This window comes from Syngnathus typhle, linkage group LG4 (assembly GCF_033458585.1).
Source record: "Syngnathus typhle isolate RoL2023-S1 ecotype Sweden linkage group LG4, RoL_Styp_1.0, whole genome shotgun sequence".
In the NCBI taxonomy this organism is placed as follows: Eukaryota; Metazoa; Chordata; class Actinopteri; order Syngnathiformes; family Syngnathidae; genus Syngnathus; species Syngnathus typhle.
The window spans coordinates 11,787,785-11,804,790 of record NC_083741.1 but is presented as its reverse complement, the minus strand read 5'-3'; the positions used below and the strand labels follow the sequence as shown (position 1 = coordinate 11,804,790).

At 42.4% G+C, this 17,006-nt stretch overlaps 1 protein-coding gene across 9 annotated transcripts in view; it reads left to right on the top strand.

The window, feature by feature from the left end:
• baz2ba (bromodomain adjacent to zinc finger domain, 2Ba) overlaps positions 1–17,006 on the top strand; it is a 74,303-nt gene that overhangs the window by 39,877 nt on the left and 17,420 nt on the right. For 5 of the 9 annotated variants that reach the window (XM_061275958.1, XM_061275953.1, XM_061275950.1 and 2 more), the window contains exons 3-15: positions 2,115–2,291; positions 8,981–9,172; positions 9,267–9,428; positions 9,799–9,986; positions 10,088–10,279; positions 10,594–11,205; positions 12,013–12,751; positions 13,305–13,571; positions 14,176–14,236; positions 14,336–14,444; positions 15,060–15,161; positions 15,767–15,989; positions 16,817–16,909. In XM_061275958.1, coding sequence (XP_061131942.1) covers positions 2,117–2,291; positions 8,981–9,172; positions 9,267–9,428; positions 9,799–9,986; positions 10,088–10,279; positions 10,594–11,205; positions 12,013–12,751; positions 13,305–13,571; positions 14,176–14,236; positions 14,336–14,444; positions 15,060–15,161; positions 15,767–15,989; positions 16,817–16,909 — 3,115 coding nt within the window. In that variant the 5' untranslated portion in view covers positions 2,115–2,116. The remainder of the gene's footprint in view (positions 1–2,114; positions 2,292–8,980; positions 9,173–9,266; positions 9,429–9,798; positions 9,987–10,087; positions 10,280–10,593; positions 11,206–12,012; positions 12,752–13,304; positions 13,572–14,175; positions 14,237–14,335; positions 14,445–15,059; positions 15,162–15,766; positions 15,990–16,816; positions 16,910–17,006) is intronic. The other 4 variants (XM_061275957.1, XM_061275955.1, XM_061275954.1 and 1 more) reach the window with 1 other exon arrangement.

Genomic DNA, 17,006 nt, shown 5'->3' with positions numbered 1-17,006 from the left:
TTAGATTCAGGACGATATTTCGTCATTGTGTGTCCTTGGGAAATCTAGTCTCCTTCATGGGACCGCTTAGACATATGACATGGCTTTAAACGAGAGCTTTGGACTTGGAAAATAAAGTCCTTCCAAGGTATGTTGACATACAAATCTACTTTTCATACTCATCTACTCTAAAATCTACTCGGATCGAGTATGCCACATTTATTTTCCAATCTGTGTCTTTAGCTCACACTGTCACCTTGCGCGAGAGGCGAGATTTGCAGGACCTTTGACCTTGCTCATAATTAGACAACCGCCATGTTTTTTTTTTTTCACTGCAGCAATGGCTGCCCAAGATGAACGGCACAGCAGCCTCCTCCCTGTGGACTGCAGCAGGTTTCCTTGTCATCTGCGCCTCTTTCTCACCCCCTCTTTCCCTCTCTCTTGTCAGTGTTGCTCCTGGCGAAAGGCTGATACTTGATATTCAGAGGATAGCAGCTTTTGTCTCAGAGATTTAATCAGTGGCTCTGCAGAGGAGAGGGAGGTAGAGAGGGGGTGGCGGAAAAGGGGGAAGGCAAAAGAGATGGAGGAAGAGACTGTTTATATGTAATGACACAATAACAAAGCCTGCCTGTAAAACACAATCTGCAAACTGCGCTTTTGAGGGGGATTTCCATTGCTGGATTAGTGTCAGGCAGAGGGATGTGGCAAAAGAAGACAGGAAAAGAGTCAGGTTGACGTGTGAGACTGGGGAGGCGACTGTGCGTGTGTGTGTGTTGTGTGTGTTGGTGCATGCGTGCACGCAAATTGATGTTTGGATTCCGCTTTCATATATGTTTGGCTGCACGCGCTGGCGACTGTGTGGGCACCTTGCTTTTGTAAACGGAAGCAGATTAAAGTTGGCTAATGTAAGTTGGATGTTTGGCAGACGAAATTCTTCTTGTGAGAGTTTCTGTTGCTGATGGGTTGATAATGGCTGACGCGGTAGTAGTGTGACTGATGCGGTAGTAATGCCTCCGTCACTTTAAAAAAACTCTTCATGTTGTTGCGAAGGCCACAGAAGATCTCTTTACGGAATTTCTTAGTCAAGGCCAGCGTATCACAGATATCACCAGTTTGTCTGGATTCATTCGGTGTACTTGTGGTATCGAGTCGCGAGCTTGTGTTTGTTGATTTTTTTACTTGTTTTGGTGTTGCGAGCAAAACATTGATTGAGGATTCTGCTTCACTCTACCGTTAGATGGCAGTGCATTAAGCATAGAGTCAGAATGAGTGAGCGTGGAAAAAAAAACAGAAGAGCAAATTGACAAAATGTTGCAAAAATCGTTAAATTCTCGAACATCATTGCTATTATTGAACGTAGGCATTTGTTTTTTTTAAAAACACATTGTAATTCATTTTCTTTTTTGCTTTTGGTGTCCGCAGGAACAGGTTACTGGCATTTCCTTTCATTTTAATGTGAGGAAAGGACGGCAGTAATTATGTTCCCAAAATTGCTGTGTATCTATTATGTATAAGATCACCTAAAAATTATTAAAAGAGAACATTCAAGTCCTTGTTCAGCCTTTTTTAGGGGTGTAGAAATTACACTAAATCCCCCAAGCTAGAAATTTTACAATGGATTTGACGTACAAACATGAATGTAAATGTTGTTTTTCAACATAAGGTGATATCAATGCAAAAGAGAGTTTTGCCTGCCCATGAAGGCTTCCATCTTTGAAAATGACCCTAAAATGACTTTTGGAACCTTAAATCATAGACATCTCAGCATACACAAGAGCGAAAGCTGAAACCGCGTTTGGGACAGCTGCAGTTTTCCCGTGTACCAAAAGTCAAAATATGCTTTGTTGTCCGCAATTGGCTCTTAGCTCCTTGCAAGCTCGCATAGAATCAATAGAAGCTGAGAGGCAGTGAGCATGGCTAAATAGAAATATTGTTCAGGGGAAGTGAGATGTGAAAGGAAAAGTGTCAGCGTGTGTTCGTGCGTGTGTGTGCGTGTGTGTGTGTGCGTGCAGGCACGCGCGTACCCGCTGGAAATGTTGTGCAGGTGTGTCCGTTTGCACGTGTGTGTATGCACTAAGGTTTGTGTGCGTGTGTTTTTGCTATTGTAACCCCGTTGATTGGATTGTGTTTGACAGATATGGAGTCTGGAGAGCGGCTGGCCTCCCCTGCGCCCACCCTGTCTGCTGCGCGCACCTCCTCCCCTGCGGCCTCTTCCTCCTCATCCTCCTCTTCCTCATCATCTCCCGCTCCCCACTCAAAGAGCAGCCTGGCCCCAAGCCCCTCGGCTCTGGGATCCACCCTTAGCACCTCTGGTAAGAAACACTTTTTTTTTTTGTCCCGGGTCAATCATTGGTCAGTTTGATCAATAAAACAAGTCAAATCAAAAGTCACGCCGCACGTACAACAAGCACGGTAGATAGCAGACCTATGTTGTCCTCAAAAACAAGGCAAATGTTTAATTCCTAATTTAACATTTTTCTAAGCCCCTGTGACTTAAAGCACATCTCACAACACTGCAACACTGCTTGAATTTAGCAAAATGAAACTGCTCCAAGTGATTTCATCAATATTCTCATTAAATAATGCTCAAGATGTCCTCAAAGGGGGAATTTTCTTTTTAAAATCCTTTGCTTGGCTTTAACAGTTGTTAAAGGTTAAATGTTCTTACAAGTTGAATATGACTGAACGTCACAAATGCGTCATAGTGGATTTCAATTCTGCACAGTTTGTACATTTAATGTGATTCTTCCACAACTCACATTTTAGAATCACTATTCTAAACTGTTAAAAGTGACAAATGTGGTCACCTTCATGTCGTGATAGCATTCAGAATCCTCCTTTCTTTAGCATGAGAATGAGTTTCCCGCCGTATTAATTATACAGTTAGTCGGATGTGAATACACCTCTTTCCCAACTACCAGCATTTATATTCCCCTTGCTGACAGCTCTGGTTGCAATTGAAAAGCTGCTGCATTAATGAATCCCAAACAATTATGGGCTTCTTTTGTGTGAGAGAAACACACACATGCTTGGCCATGTCTCCTGACAACCTTCAGCTCGATGGCTCCAGCTGCCTCAGTGGAGCTCAGCACGACAGTGTGTGTGTGCATGTGCATATAGTATTTTTATGGCAGTATGTCTGTTCGCAAACGTGCGTTTGAGGAGGGGAAGAGAAAGAGAGAGCGTCGCTTCATCCTGCATGATTTAACATTTTTCACTATACACTGCATATGACATGGGTGCAATACTTTGCAAAGGTGGGCACACTGTGCTCAAGGGCTTTGGTTCTCCAAATTAGACAAATGTTTATCAGTTTATTTTAATGATTAAATAATAACTCATTCTCCTGTTTTAAATCTAATATTATTATTATGTTTATTTCCAGAAATTAAGTGTAAATGATTGTAGTTATGTAATCAAATGAAAAGTTATCTGTAAAATGGTTGATAATATTTTTACTCCCAATAAAAAAATCATTTTAATATTTAATGAATTAATGGAAAAAGATAAACATTAGGACATTTTTAACGAAATGATTTTAGGAAGAAATGGCTAAATTCACGTAATGGAGAAAACGTTTATTCAAATAATCAAAACGTAATACTCATTTTACATAATAAATGTACCAATACATTAAGTAAAGTTGTTTGACTATAATTAACCAATTATTTAATGAGAAACTAATAAAAGACAAACGCAAAATTCCTCAGTTTATTCCCCATGTGTGCCTTGGCTGGCGATCAGTCCGGGATGTTTCACACCTCTTACCCAAAGTCATCAGGGTAAGGCTCCAGTACAGCCACATACCCAGTGAGGTTAAGTGCTCTAGCAAAATTAGTTATGGATTTTAGTTATAAAAAAATGAACGCAACAAACAAACCTTTCGTATTGATGTTAATGCTGGCGTGTAGCCCACGGGCCGTATTTTGCTCACCTTGTTGACTCATTAGAGAAGTGTACATACTTTTTCAAGATGTATTTTTGATTATCCCATGTGAGAAAGAGTAAATGATTTGTGCACACCCTTTCACCCCAACTCACTTAATCTCTTGCTATCGACGTCAGACACACGCACACACACATGCAGCAAATCACATTGGGACAGGGATTTGCATGCATCCAGCTTTTCCTGGAGCAGAACCCAATTTTTCTGTTACAAGATAAAGGAAGGAAAGCGTAAAATTAAGCACCGTGTTTTTGCTTTCCCTTGTCCTCTCGATATTGGGCTGAAGAAGATGCCATTAAAACATCTCCTTTCTCATGCATTATACATCATTCTGATCCCTCTGTGCCATTACGCAAGCTCAGATTTTCGAGATAAGCGATTTTAGGCAGAGCATCAAATGAAATGCGAGGTTAGCTCTATGAACTTTCTGCAAGCAAACCATTTCTTTTGTAAAATATCCCTTTTTGTGCAGCTACTATACACGACCAGATGCTTTCCATTTAGGCTGAAAGGTTTTCTGTAAAGTCATTGCTTTCCGTTGGCATTTTAGTTTAATTAAAGCTAAATACAGCCTTAACTTAAAAGTGCCCTAAATTCTGAGTTAGTTTTGCTCTATATTGGAAGGGAAAATATTAATTACAAGTGAATTTTGGCCACCATCAATTTACATTTATAGCATCACAGTGAAATTGCAGGTTGCTTTAGTTTGCAATTCATCCATCTTTCCTGATGAATATTGAATTAAAGAATTAAATCATAAACCAATACAAGGAAACATGTCAAAAATTAAGTTCTGCTAATTAACAGGGGAGGGTGTAAAAGCTGTTTTCAAGTGACGTAAAACGTTGCAAAGTTTTACACACTCCCAACATGCATGTAAGTGACTGCCATGATGAATACTTTGAAAATATATATTAGATGTTGGTCTGTGCCTTGGCCATCGGGTGGCTATATCGTAATAGTCATAGAGACACAAAGAAGAGTTTCTCAACTAAGTGACTCAGTAACTGCATAACATGAATCCTGTTTCGCAGCAGATTAGTTTTTATGTTTAATTTGGCAGTAAACTGCGAGTGGCAATAAAAAAACATGTAGCCGTTTTTATATTTCACTTTCACTGTTGATTGCTAAGTGATGACTCTTATTGTTATTTATTATTATTTTACCATCTAACACCCCTACTGCTTTTATCTCTTGTCAGTTAGGTCACCCCTACTGCTTTTATCTCTTGTCAGTTAGGTCACTCTTAAGTCAAGGTACCACTGTACTATGAACCAGATGCCTATTTAGATGAAAAGGTTTTGTGTCAAGTCATTTATTTCTTAAAAGGAAAAAAGGCTCTTCTCAGACAGACTCACACAAAAGAATGTCAAATGGAATGCAGGTAACATCAGAGATATGACTTGATTCAGGGTTCAATGTGCCTCTTGCACTTAGAAAAAGAACACTGATAGACTAGAACACACGGTGTATGCACGCGCCTCTCTGTGTGCCTGTGTCATTGATGAGGATATCACTTGGAGAATAAAAAGCTGATCTGTGCTCATAGCGCTCTCCTTTTGGGATCGACTCACGGATGCAATTAACTTAAATCTGTCTGTGGAAATTTGATTGACTGCAACAAACAACAAATTAATCCCCCTTCGGCAGCATCCAAACATGAAAAAAGCGGGCGGTGCAGTTTGTCAGAGTGGAGGGAGGATTGAAACAGAATGAGAACGAGGGTGAGGGAGGGAGGGAGGGAGTGGGGGAGTGAGCGAGTAGGTACATCCTAGCTGTGTCTTTCCTTACTTGAAATTTTCTCAATTTAATTATTCGCCTTCCGGAAGCCTACATTAATAATGAAGAGGAATTTGCAGATGTCACTTTGTGTTGCCTGCAAAGGGAGGGTGCCTGGGTGCGGGTGTTGATGTGGAAGGGTGGGCACCGCAGGCGTAAGCCAATGCTGCATATGTTGGCCTTATGCGCGGTTCGCATTGCAGTCGTTTATCTTTACTCACCGTAACCCGGGCTGCTGAGGCTTGCATTACATATTCAGCGTATTCTAATGACATTCACCAGGCTGATTTTGCTGTCGTGCTCAAGAAGGGCCTTGAAGCAGACTCAAAAGGCGACACACTCATACTTCAATCCTGATTGTTGCTTAAGAAATACAATGGACACTCGTTTGAGTTTCAATATCCTTGATATCCATCTTAAGGTCCATATGCTTTATTTGTGCTCAGTAGAAGGACAGCCAATTCAGTGCATGACCAGCTCCAGTTCTCAAGGGCCGCTATCCTGCATGTTTTATTTACATTTCTCCCTCCGTCAATACACCCGATGGTCAAATGGTCAACTCATCAGCAAGCTCTGAAGAAGCCATATGATGATCGTGATCATTTGAGGTCACAGAGTGGCCCTCGAGTTCTGGGTTTGGACACCTCCACGATAGAATGATCCGACTAGTGTTTGTAGTAGTGGCATTATAAGTAATGGCATTACGTACCTGCATTAGCGTTTTCCCTAACACATAATGAAATAACTTTTTAATCATATAACGGTGTCACGGTTGCCGCCAAATTATACAGCATGTTACTGTCTGATCATTAAAGCCGTTTTCATCAGACCAGAGATATTTTTTATGTCTACCAGCATGCTTGAACTTTACAAGGGATCCTGGTTTTATTGGACTTATTGGGGTTAGGCATCTTCCTTTAGAGCCGATTTTTCTTTTAAATTGAAGTACTTTTTTCTGTGGCCTGAAAACACGGAATCCGGTACAAATTTGTTTTGTACTTAATTTCATGTCCCCAAAATGCCAAGCACAATACGAAATTACTTAAAAAAACTATAAAAAAAAGCTTTAAACTATTTGAAACGTTTATCCCTGGCTCATGGCTTGCAACTGGTTTGCTCAAGCCACGATGTTAGTGCGTTTCCCTTCTTCTATGTTGTTACCATTGGATTAAATAGGCTTGACAAAAAAAAATCAACACCTGTACACTGCAGCAAAAATAGCAGATGCGCGATGAGAACTCGCTTCCGTATGCAACAGTCATTGATAACGGCACAGTCTTTGAGCTGTGTGCCTGCAGTGTTGCTAAGCCAATTTCCATGGATTGCATTTGAAGCAAGAATTTCCCGGTTTATGAAGGAGTAATTTGTAACTAATTCAACTAGTAGTAATACGATCGAGGCTAGTGAAACTAAAATCCTGTCTTGCTATATGTTAGCATAACAACTGCTAGTATGTTAGCATTGCATAATTTCTCAGCTAAATAGGCTTACTAATGATAACAAAAAACTCATAAGTACCCGGCCCTTAAGATGGGTAGTAATGCTCTAACAGCCTTCGATAAATCTTAAAGATACGTTTGTGAAATGCTGTTTGTTTGTTGTTTAAACTCAAGCCCTCCGTCAAACTTGTTAAAAATAATATACCATATTTCCCGGACTATAAGGCGCACCGGACTATAAGGCGCACCTTCAATGACTGGCCCATTTTAAAACTTAATCCTTATATAAGGCGCACCAGACTATAAGGCGCACCATTAATGCATCATGTCGGATTTTTAATCCAAATCAAATCATTCTCCATTTTATCTTTGGGCCAGTTTGAATTTAGGAATTTAGTCCATATATAAGGCGCACTGGACTATAAGGCGCACTGTCGGCTTTAGAGAAGATTTTAGGTTTTTAGGTGCGCCTTATAGTCCGGAAAATACGGTACTTAGACGTAATTCAGAGAAGGACTTTATACTATACTATACTATACTATACTATACTATACTATACTATACTATACTATACTATACTATACTATACTATACTATACTATACTATACTGTAAATGGCCATAATGCAGCTATTTAAATAATAAATACATTTCCAGCTCTCTGAATGCATTTTACGTTTTAGTGTGTGCATGTGTATGAGTTTGATATATTCATCTGCGCCTTGCACAGCGCACTCCTTTACTTCCGTCATCACTTTCCCCCCACATGTGTATTACTTGCTTATGCAGAGGCATCATGCAGGCGTGCTCTCCTTTTCTAGAGCAGAAATTGAATTTGCATGAAATATGCTCACACCAAATTGCATCTGACTCCGGGAGGAGGTAATACGTGGCAGCCGCCCTCGTCGGAAATGATTGTGCTCAGGAAAAGTCTCGCCGACGATGATGTTGATGAAGTATTCTTCTGTGCTGAAATTGAATACCAAAAAGTGAGGGAAATGGTTACACACACACTTTTTTTTCCTCGCCCTCTCAGAAAATAACTAGTTGCATTCACATGTTCTGACATTTAGGAACTCAGAAGACATACTAGCACACAATAGTAGATGATAATAAACCGTTTCGACCAGTGAAATCTTTAATGCTGATGCAGTACGTTAATGCCCTCAAATTCTGCAGATTCCATTTAGAATGTTAATTCTTAATACAAGTAGAACATGATCTTTGTTTACCTCCCTGAATATCATCCGGATATGTTCTATCTGTGCTTCTCAATTTTACACCAAGTCCCATGTAAAAAGAAATGATAGGTGTATCTTAGTAGACCGAACATATTCTGCAAATACACAGTGGTTGTATTCCTAAAAAGTAGCCTGAATATCATTGTGACAATATCCATGAGCTTAAATATTGCTGGCGTTGGGGCAAAAACCTCATAAGTCACATTTTGGTGAATTTAGTATTTTTTTCTTTATATTCCTATTCTTTCTTTTGGTCAGTCCAGAGGTGTGTGATTGTCACTTTTACAAATTAGTGACCAATCTAAAGTGTTGAAAATGGCTTGCTCTTTTTCACAATGCAATGCTAATGGTTGAACAAACCTTCAATTCCAACAAAATAGGAAAACAAAACTGTCCTTAAATGATTCTCATTAAAATATATATGCTGAACACAAATTAAGGCAACAAATGTTTGAAAACAGTTGTAAAATGAAGTGTATTGTCATTGTATTGTACTTACATGGAAAGTTTTCCAACTTTGAAACTTGCCATGATTGGCAGGCCTAATTTTACTTCTGAGCACATTTGAAAGCTTCCACTTTGGTTGATTTTCGTCAGGCCGTCTGTTTGGAGTAGCAGGAGAGCAGCCCTTCATTGGTTCCACATTGTCAAGTGCCTTTCCTCTGGTCAACCACCCAGCCTTTGGGGCCCTCTACACTGCTGGAGTGGGCAGGCCAGAGTTTGGAGGCCTTGGCTCTCTAGGCATGTCAGCTGCTCTGGCTGCCCACCCCCAGCTTGGAGCCTTGTCTGGTAAGATTGAGGGGTGGGGGTGCAAGAACTGGAACATAAGGACTGATATTTGTCTCCTGAGTTGTAAACGTGGTGTTCTTTCCCTCCTTGACAGAGTGGTGGCGAGCTGCTGAAGCCCATGGGCGTGGAGCCGCCAGCTTTCTTCCGTCTTTCATAGGTTTCCCTCCATTCTTTACCCCTCATATTCAGCCAAACCATAGCGCCAGTCCTGTTCAGATGAGAATGCCCAGCAAGAATAGCCAAGAGCCACCGAAAGGTATGCGACGCATTTTGTAATAATGCTCCCTGATCAGTTTTTCCTTTTTCCAAGACAAATCCATTGTTTGGCGTCTAGCCACACACGGCCCTTTTTTGTTTTCCTCTCGTAATCTTCTTTCCCGCACCTTTCAATTTGACTCTCTTTTATTATGTCAGCCGTTAGTATTGGCCTTGTATATTTTGCAGCCAGCCTGTTTGATGAGTATTGGCCCTGTATATTTTGCAGCCAGCCTGTTTGATGAGTTAGATGCGCAAATCAATATTTGCTTCAGTCCATTCTGTATTTGGTTCCAGGTATTTTATTAGATTGTGTATCCACGTTCTCTGAGAAGTTAGGTAGGTGAAACACACATTCTTTATCTTTGAAGGGGTGAATGGCGCAGTAAACGGCAGCAGTGTCTGCCCGCCCACAACACAGCCAGGGACTTTTCGCGCAAGTCCAACTCCTGTCCAGGCTTCGACCAATCTAACCAAAAAAGCAGAGCCCTCCAATAGTCCCTGCCAGAATAGCCCTGCTAAGATGGTGGAAAAACCTACTCTGAAAACTAAGGAAAGGGTAAGTTGTAGGGTCTTAACAATTTTACCAGTTCACCAATACTGCATATTAAATGTAGATCATACGTACGTATGTAGTATGATTATTTTGTCTTTTCTCAGAAGCAACGTAAGAAGGCAGGAGAGGCTTCCGGAGTAAGTAACAGTGAAACAGGGACATCTTCAGACAGCTCAAGCGACGGGTCCCTCAGCAGTGATTTGGAGGACCTCGCGGAGGATGATGAAGAGGACGAGGACGAAGACGAGGACGATGATTTGTCAGACTCCGAGAAACAACTAAAGAAGAAAACAAAGGTGAATATAAATGATAAACATCAATGGTGTTTAACAACAGATGTGCTTAGCTAGTCGAACCTGCCTGTAGCAAGTTTGGCTTAGCTAGTCAAATCTGGCAGAAGCAGGTTTGCTTTGGACAGCCAATCGGAAGACAAATTTTTTAAATCTGATTTTGTTAGTAAAACAGCCCTACACCTTGTACAGTTTTTAAGTTACAACAACCAGCACTACTGATTCTAAAGGACGTGTTAATACATAAAGGATCTGACTTTTACAAAAAAAATGCAATACAATCACAATTGACTACTTTTTAATGTATTTTTCTTCTCCAGTTTCTGATACCAGTTACTGGAAAGACAGACTCTGGGCTCCACACAGCGGAAGACCAGGACAACCACATGCAGACAGCCCCCTCCAACCCCCCAAGCCTCATCCCCATAGCCCACTCAGTGTCTCCACCGATCCTGTCCCAAACTTCACCACTGGCTATACACTCTTCCAGATCCAGACCTGAACAACATTTCAGTGTGATCCAGTCCACTGGTCTGGCTGCCAACTCAAAGTCCCTGGCACTCCTCAGCCAGTCGCACAGGGAGTCCTCGCCGTCTTCCTCCCCCATCGCCCTCACCCACTCTTCAAATGCGCTCGCCAGCTCTGCATCTCCCAAACGTCCCAAACTGCTGCCCTCCTCCTCTTCCCCACAGCACCTGCCCCTCGCCCTCTCCTCCTCCCCCAAGCCCGTTTCAGTGCCCTCCCCGCCATGCTCGGCCTTCCCGCTGTCTACCTCCCCGAAGGATTTCACTTTGACCTCATCTGTAACGAGCCCCCACAAGTCCTCGGTCAAGCCACCGCAGTACGTTACTGCGGGCAGTGCCAAAGCCAACAACAGGAGGAAACTGCTTGAAGACTCACTTGCACAGATCAATGAATTTAGACTGAAACAGGTAAGCCGACCAACTCAATTGAATTGAGGACGTCAAACCCTAAAGCAACGCAATCGCAATGTTATTTTTATTTCGCATTCTACATGGTCCAGAGCCACCAGTGATAAGAGATCATATTAACACCTTAATGTAAAACACACTTTCCGAATCAAAAAACGTTTTTTCGCTCACACAGTTCATCTTTTCAAAGATTTCCAGACTATCATGTTCCTTGGTGAATGGCAGCATCACAATCAAATTGCTAAACCCAATGAGCTCATCTTACTGTGTGTGACTCATTTCCCATTTTTTCTGTTTTAGAAGCATAGCGGCTCAGTGGCCTAAATTCCCCCTGTGGTTCTCAGCACTTTACTGTATTTCATGGTCTAGGAAATGGATTTGTTTCACTTCATATCACATTTAGTTGAAAGTCCAATGCTAAAATGTAACCTTTTTTCTGAAAGACAGACACAAGGAAGCTTGATGTCAGGGGGCAAATGATCATTGAGATTGTCAAATCAAATGAGTGGATATTTGGCATTTTTAGAAAGACAACCAGTGTCTTGTTTTTGAATTCTCCGCAGCAGTACCATGCCTGCGGTTATTGTAGAGGAACCCCCCCTCCCTCTCAGTTAACTGTACCAGTGGTCTGCATTGTAGTTAGTCAGCTGCTCAAACAATCAACAGTGATACAAACTGACAGCTCAAGCAACTGCACTTTGTTCCATTTTCCTTCTGACCTTTCATTGTGCCTCTCATTTTTGCCACCCTCCCCTCCCCAACTCCCTGCTGCCTCTTCTTGTTTTCTCTCTCCTCTTCTGTTCCCAGACTCTCATGTCCCAAGGGCAGACGTTCCCAGCTGAGCTAAGGAAGCAGGGGCCAAACAAGTCTCCCAAGGGGAAGTCGCTGTCTTCTTCTCCGTTGCCACCCGCTTTGCCTCCTCTTCCACCCCAGAACAATCACTCCAACCTCTTCCTCTCGAGCGCCCTGCTCGGGCTTCCTGAACCGAATCACCCCAACGGAGTCATCCAAAGCACCACTCAGGACGCACCTTTGGCCCTCATCACCAAACCTCGCAAAAACTCTGCCTCTCAAGGCAAGTCCCCTCAGTGCGATTCTGACGGCGGGTCAATGCCTGTCAATCTCAGCACAGGGGCGAGTAGGACCCAAACAAGTGCCCAGGTTGGGCTTCCGTCGCAGCCGCCTACTACCTCACCTCATGTCACGAGCTATGGATCCAGAAAGAGCAAGACTCCAAAGGGCAAGGGTCAGACAGCAGGCTTGGCACAAGGACCGGGACAAACAGGGCCTTTAGCAAACTGGAAAGGCTTCTCTCAGAACCACTTGGTACAATCTTTAGTGGATTTGTTTCGTGGAGGAGAGTCAGGGATCGGGATCCCAGGTGTTGGCATTCCTGGGGTGGGGATTCCTGGTAATTGTAACCCTGCGGCTGGTCTCCCTGCTAATAAGGAATCTGACGACTCAGGCGATGACGACGACGACGATGAAGATGATGACCTTGAAGAAGAGGAAGAGGAGGATGACGACTCTGATGACAGCTTGTCAGGTTGGTACTTTGATGTGCAGCAGTAAACGACTCAAAGCACTTTAACCCGTGGTTCTTTTTGTATTTTACAAAATTTACAGAATTTGCATATTCACAATTGTCATGTCTGTGGGAAAACCATAGCTGGTGAATGAATGGCTTAAGTTGGGGTTGCCTAAGGACTCTCCGCCTCCGATTTTTTCTTTCCGTGGACTGAACGCAAACTTGATCAGTCATTGCAGGGTGCTCCACACAATTCCTTTATAGCTTTTGTGTGATGTTCTTGCCACAAATCAAGCATGTTTATACCTTGGGATTTCGAAGTGTGACAGCATGTCCCAGTTCCTGCCGAAGTACTGTAACTTCACAGAGCCATTGAGGAGTGATGGATCCATATTCCCATCGATTGAGATGATTGTTTTGAGGCTTTATATTGTACATTGGTTGTTTCCCTAGCTCAAAATGTTAGTTGCCTGTCTGTATACTGTAAAAACCCATAAATGCTTACAGCGCCAAAAACCTGTAATAGCTTCCCTGTACTCCATTGTGCCTTTGTGCTCGGTTTCCTGTCTAGAATCTGACAGCAACTCAGACAGTGACATCTCTGGGAAGAAAGTAAAGGAATCCAAGTCGCTGTCATCCAGCTCGTCAAAGAAGGAAATGACTCCCCGCGGGCAAATCAAAGGCCCAGAACTACTAAACACCTCAGCCAACCACACAGCCACCAGCTGCTCCCCTCTCAATCTCCAGGTCATCAAGACGCCCACTATTGTCACCAGCTCCAGTGCCTTGGCCTATCACAGCTCTCCTGGCTCCTCCTACAGCCTAGTCTCTCCATTAGGTAATGTATGAAATATCGAACGCAGACTCGTTTGGGGACAAAAGAGATGAAGATTGGTTTGGTACCTCCTGCTGACTTGTTGCAAGCAGGAGATGTTCACTTTATCACCATTAAAGCCTTATATACAAAGAAAAGCTGCACAATTCCATTCAAGCATTTGCCTGTGGTCTATAACACAATATGTTGAAGAGGAATTAGTCCCTTTCCAAAAGTAGAAAGATGGCAGTAACTGGAGAAAGCCATGGTCTTGTAGTGGCATGCCTGTGAGACTCCTGTTCTGATACAGCTCTATCAGTGGATCAAGCTTACTTCCCAGAGAAAGTAGGACTTTTGTAGCTAAAGCAGCAAGCATTGCTGTGAGCCATTTCTCTTCCTACCTTTTTCATTTACTCATTTTATGTGCTGTAAATTAATGTCAAGGCACTTTCGAAAAATAATGTGGACATTGCTTACCGATTGAAACAACAGTTCGTTCAATTTCGAGAAAGTCCCAAAGTTTAGCAACAAAATGCCCACATTAGGATGTTCAATGGAGCTTGTTTTCAGAATGATGCCAATACAAGTAAAATAAGGTGTAAAATTACCATTGAATGTTTTCCCACAGGTTTAGGAAAGAGGAAGCGGGTGATGGATGAGAAAGATTTGATGACGCCTCTGGAGTTGGGGTACGGGTCATTTCAATCCGTACCGTCGAGCACTTCACTTGCTTTTATTTTGATGTTTTAATTAATGTCTTTTCATGACTCTTGTCATCACAAACCAAGGTGGCGGAGAGAAACGCGAATCAAAAACATGTCAGGGCGGCCTCAGGGGGATGTAGCCTACTACGCACCATGTGGCAAGAAACTGAGACAATACCCAGACGTGATGAAGGTATGCTCAATCAAACCAATGGAAACTCTTTTTTTTTGACCCACTTTCCACATTTGCCCAAGCTACTTGTACCCCTATGACTCCCATTCAGCTTCCTGTGACCCTAATAGCAAGTAGTTATTCTTAGCGTCTTTTTTTGTGCCACTTTCCTCACCTCTCCCTTCACAAAGCAATGATTAATGATTCGTGTTGGGATGCACAGCTTTGGCCTCATTTGTACAGCCCGTTGCAGTTAATGTTTATCTGCTTCAACAGCGATTGTCAAACCGCCTCTAGTACAGTGGTCCAAATAGAAAAAAATGACTGCTCAGTAGTACCCACTCACTGCTCATCCATCAGTCAGCAGGCAGTTAAAAAAGAATGTCTGTCCACGGAGAAGTAAGAAAGAGCCTGAAATGTGCACCCCAAGGTCACAAATGTTTTTCCTTCCATAAGAGCTTTTGCTCTTTTTGTCACTGTCCTCTAGCTTTTATCGTGATTAGCAAGGCTGCACAGATGCACTGTAACTGTAGACTCCCACCCGTCCCTAGTCTAGCCTCCCAGCTGCTTTTCAATGTCGCCAATTTCGTCTTTTTCTGCCTAAACCAACGCCATTTATTATTTTCTCTTCTGTAGTATCTATCCAGAAATGGAATAAGTGGCATCACGCGTGATAATTTTAGCTTCAGTGCAAAGATCAGGGTTGGTGACTTCTATGAAGCCAGAGAAGGACCCCAGGTGAACGCCTTTCATCTCTCTCCCTCTCTCTTATATGAAAAGACATTTGATCATTTATTGGTATCCCTGATATCCATCTTAAGGTCAATGAACTAATAAGTGCTTTGCAACCAGTAGTAAGACACTAGTAGAACAACTGTGCTTTAAGAGTATCGTTAGTAATAAGGCGCAGTCATTCTACCGGTACAACCTAACCAATCTCCTTGTGCCCTTAATTGTCTCACTATTGATGATAACAAGCACACAGATGTTGGGCATCCTTGATATGGAATAAATGTTCAAATGGCATTCCCGACTCTCTCTCTCTCCCCCTCTCCTTGATCCCTGTTCAGGCTGAGCAAGGGGCAGGGACAGGAATCATGCAGAGGCCTAGTTAATAATCAGATGACCTCACTTCCACAGGTGGCCTGTGTTGCCATGTTACTTGCTTTCTATACCCACCTAAAACTCAACAAGAACATTGATTACATATTTAAAATAATACATTTCTAATGAAACATTCTTGATTTTTTTTGATTCCTATTTCAATTCTTCCTGAATGTTAACAAGTTGTTCACCACTTCCCCCTCCCAAACTCTCTCTGGATGTATTTCCCGTCTCTCCAGGGTTTACAGTGGAACCTGTTAAATGAAGAGGAAGTCATTCCTCACATTTTGGCAATGGAGGGCCGCCGGGGTCGTCCCCCCAATTCAGAACGCCAGTTAGCAGGCGACAGTGCCAAAGCTAACCGGCGGAGGAAAGGCCGACCCCCAAATGTGGGCGACCCTTTGGTCCCGGAAGGTCCCAGTCCCAGTGAGGTCAAACTCTTGCGCAAATTAGAAGCTCAAGGTCAGTAGAGCCCTCGTATCTATCTGTTGGGTCATGTTGAGAAAATAATCATCAAAGAAGCAGCAAAACTACTCGTAGTACCAATTGACTGTTTGCTAATATTTCTTTGTTTCCTTCATGTTGCTGTTTTTCTTGTTTTGTTCACCTTATGACTCCGACAGTGGTTCTTAACCTTGTTAGAAGTACCGAACCCCTCTTTAGTGAAAAATAAAATGATTTCTTTCAAATTCAAGACATAGATGTTTTTTACTGATGCACAAAATGAGCCGTGCATGAACATCACCTTGTTCAAAGAACAAAGCCAACACAATGCATGAACTCACAACACTGACTTCTGCTCTTGCCTTTGCGAGACCAGTTCAGATATGTCATCACAAACACGATAAGTCAGGTGTGTTTGGACCTCCGCAGTGGAGGCTCTGCCGAACCCCTGAGACCCCTAGGGTTCGCTTGAAACCAGGTTAAGAACCACTGCTCTAAACTACTCAATCACTTAGGATCTCAACCATGGTTACTTTTTATGTTGTCGACATCTGTGGATGTTGGATAAAAAGTATCCAGCCTTTTTCGACAACATTAGGCATACAAAGTTTTAAAACCCAGGGAGTAAAGTAAAAAAAAAAAATCACCAGTAAAAATAAATACTCAAAGGTAGATACAAGAAGAGTCAACTTAAGTACAGTAACTAAGTAGTTGTACTTCTCACCACTGTTATTGATCCACTTTTAAATCAACAAACACAACCCCTTCATTATCATTCATTCAGAAAAGGAAGATCAGGCTTAAAAATTCCTCACTGACAACTTATCTCTTTTTTCGGTGTTCAGAAATAGCCCGACAGGCAGCCCAGATGAAACTGATGAGAAAACTAGAAAAGCAGGCACTGGCACGTGCTGCCAAAGAAGCTCGCAAACAGCAAGGTAGGTACTTGTTTTTGTCCGATCTTCTGGTCAGTCATTGCGTTTATTTATTTATACTGTGAAAGCTGTTTTGAGTTGGGGTCCATCTACTCGTGTG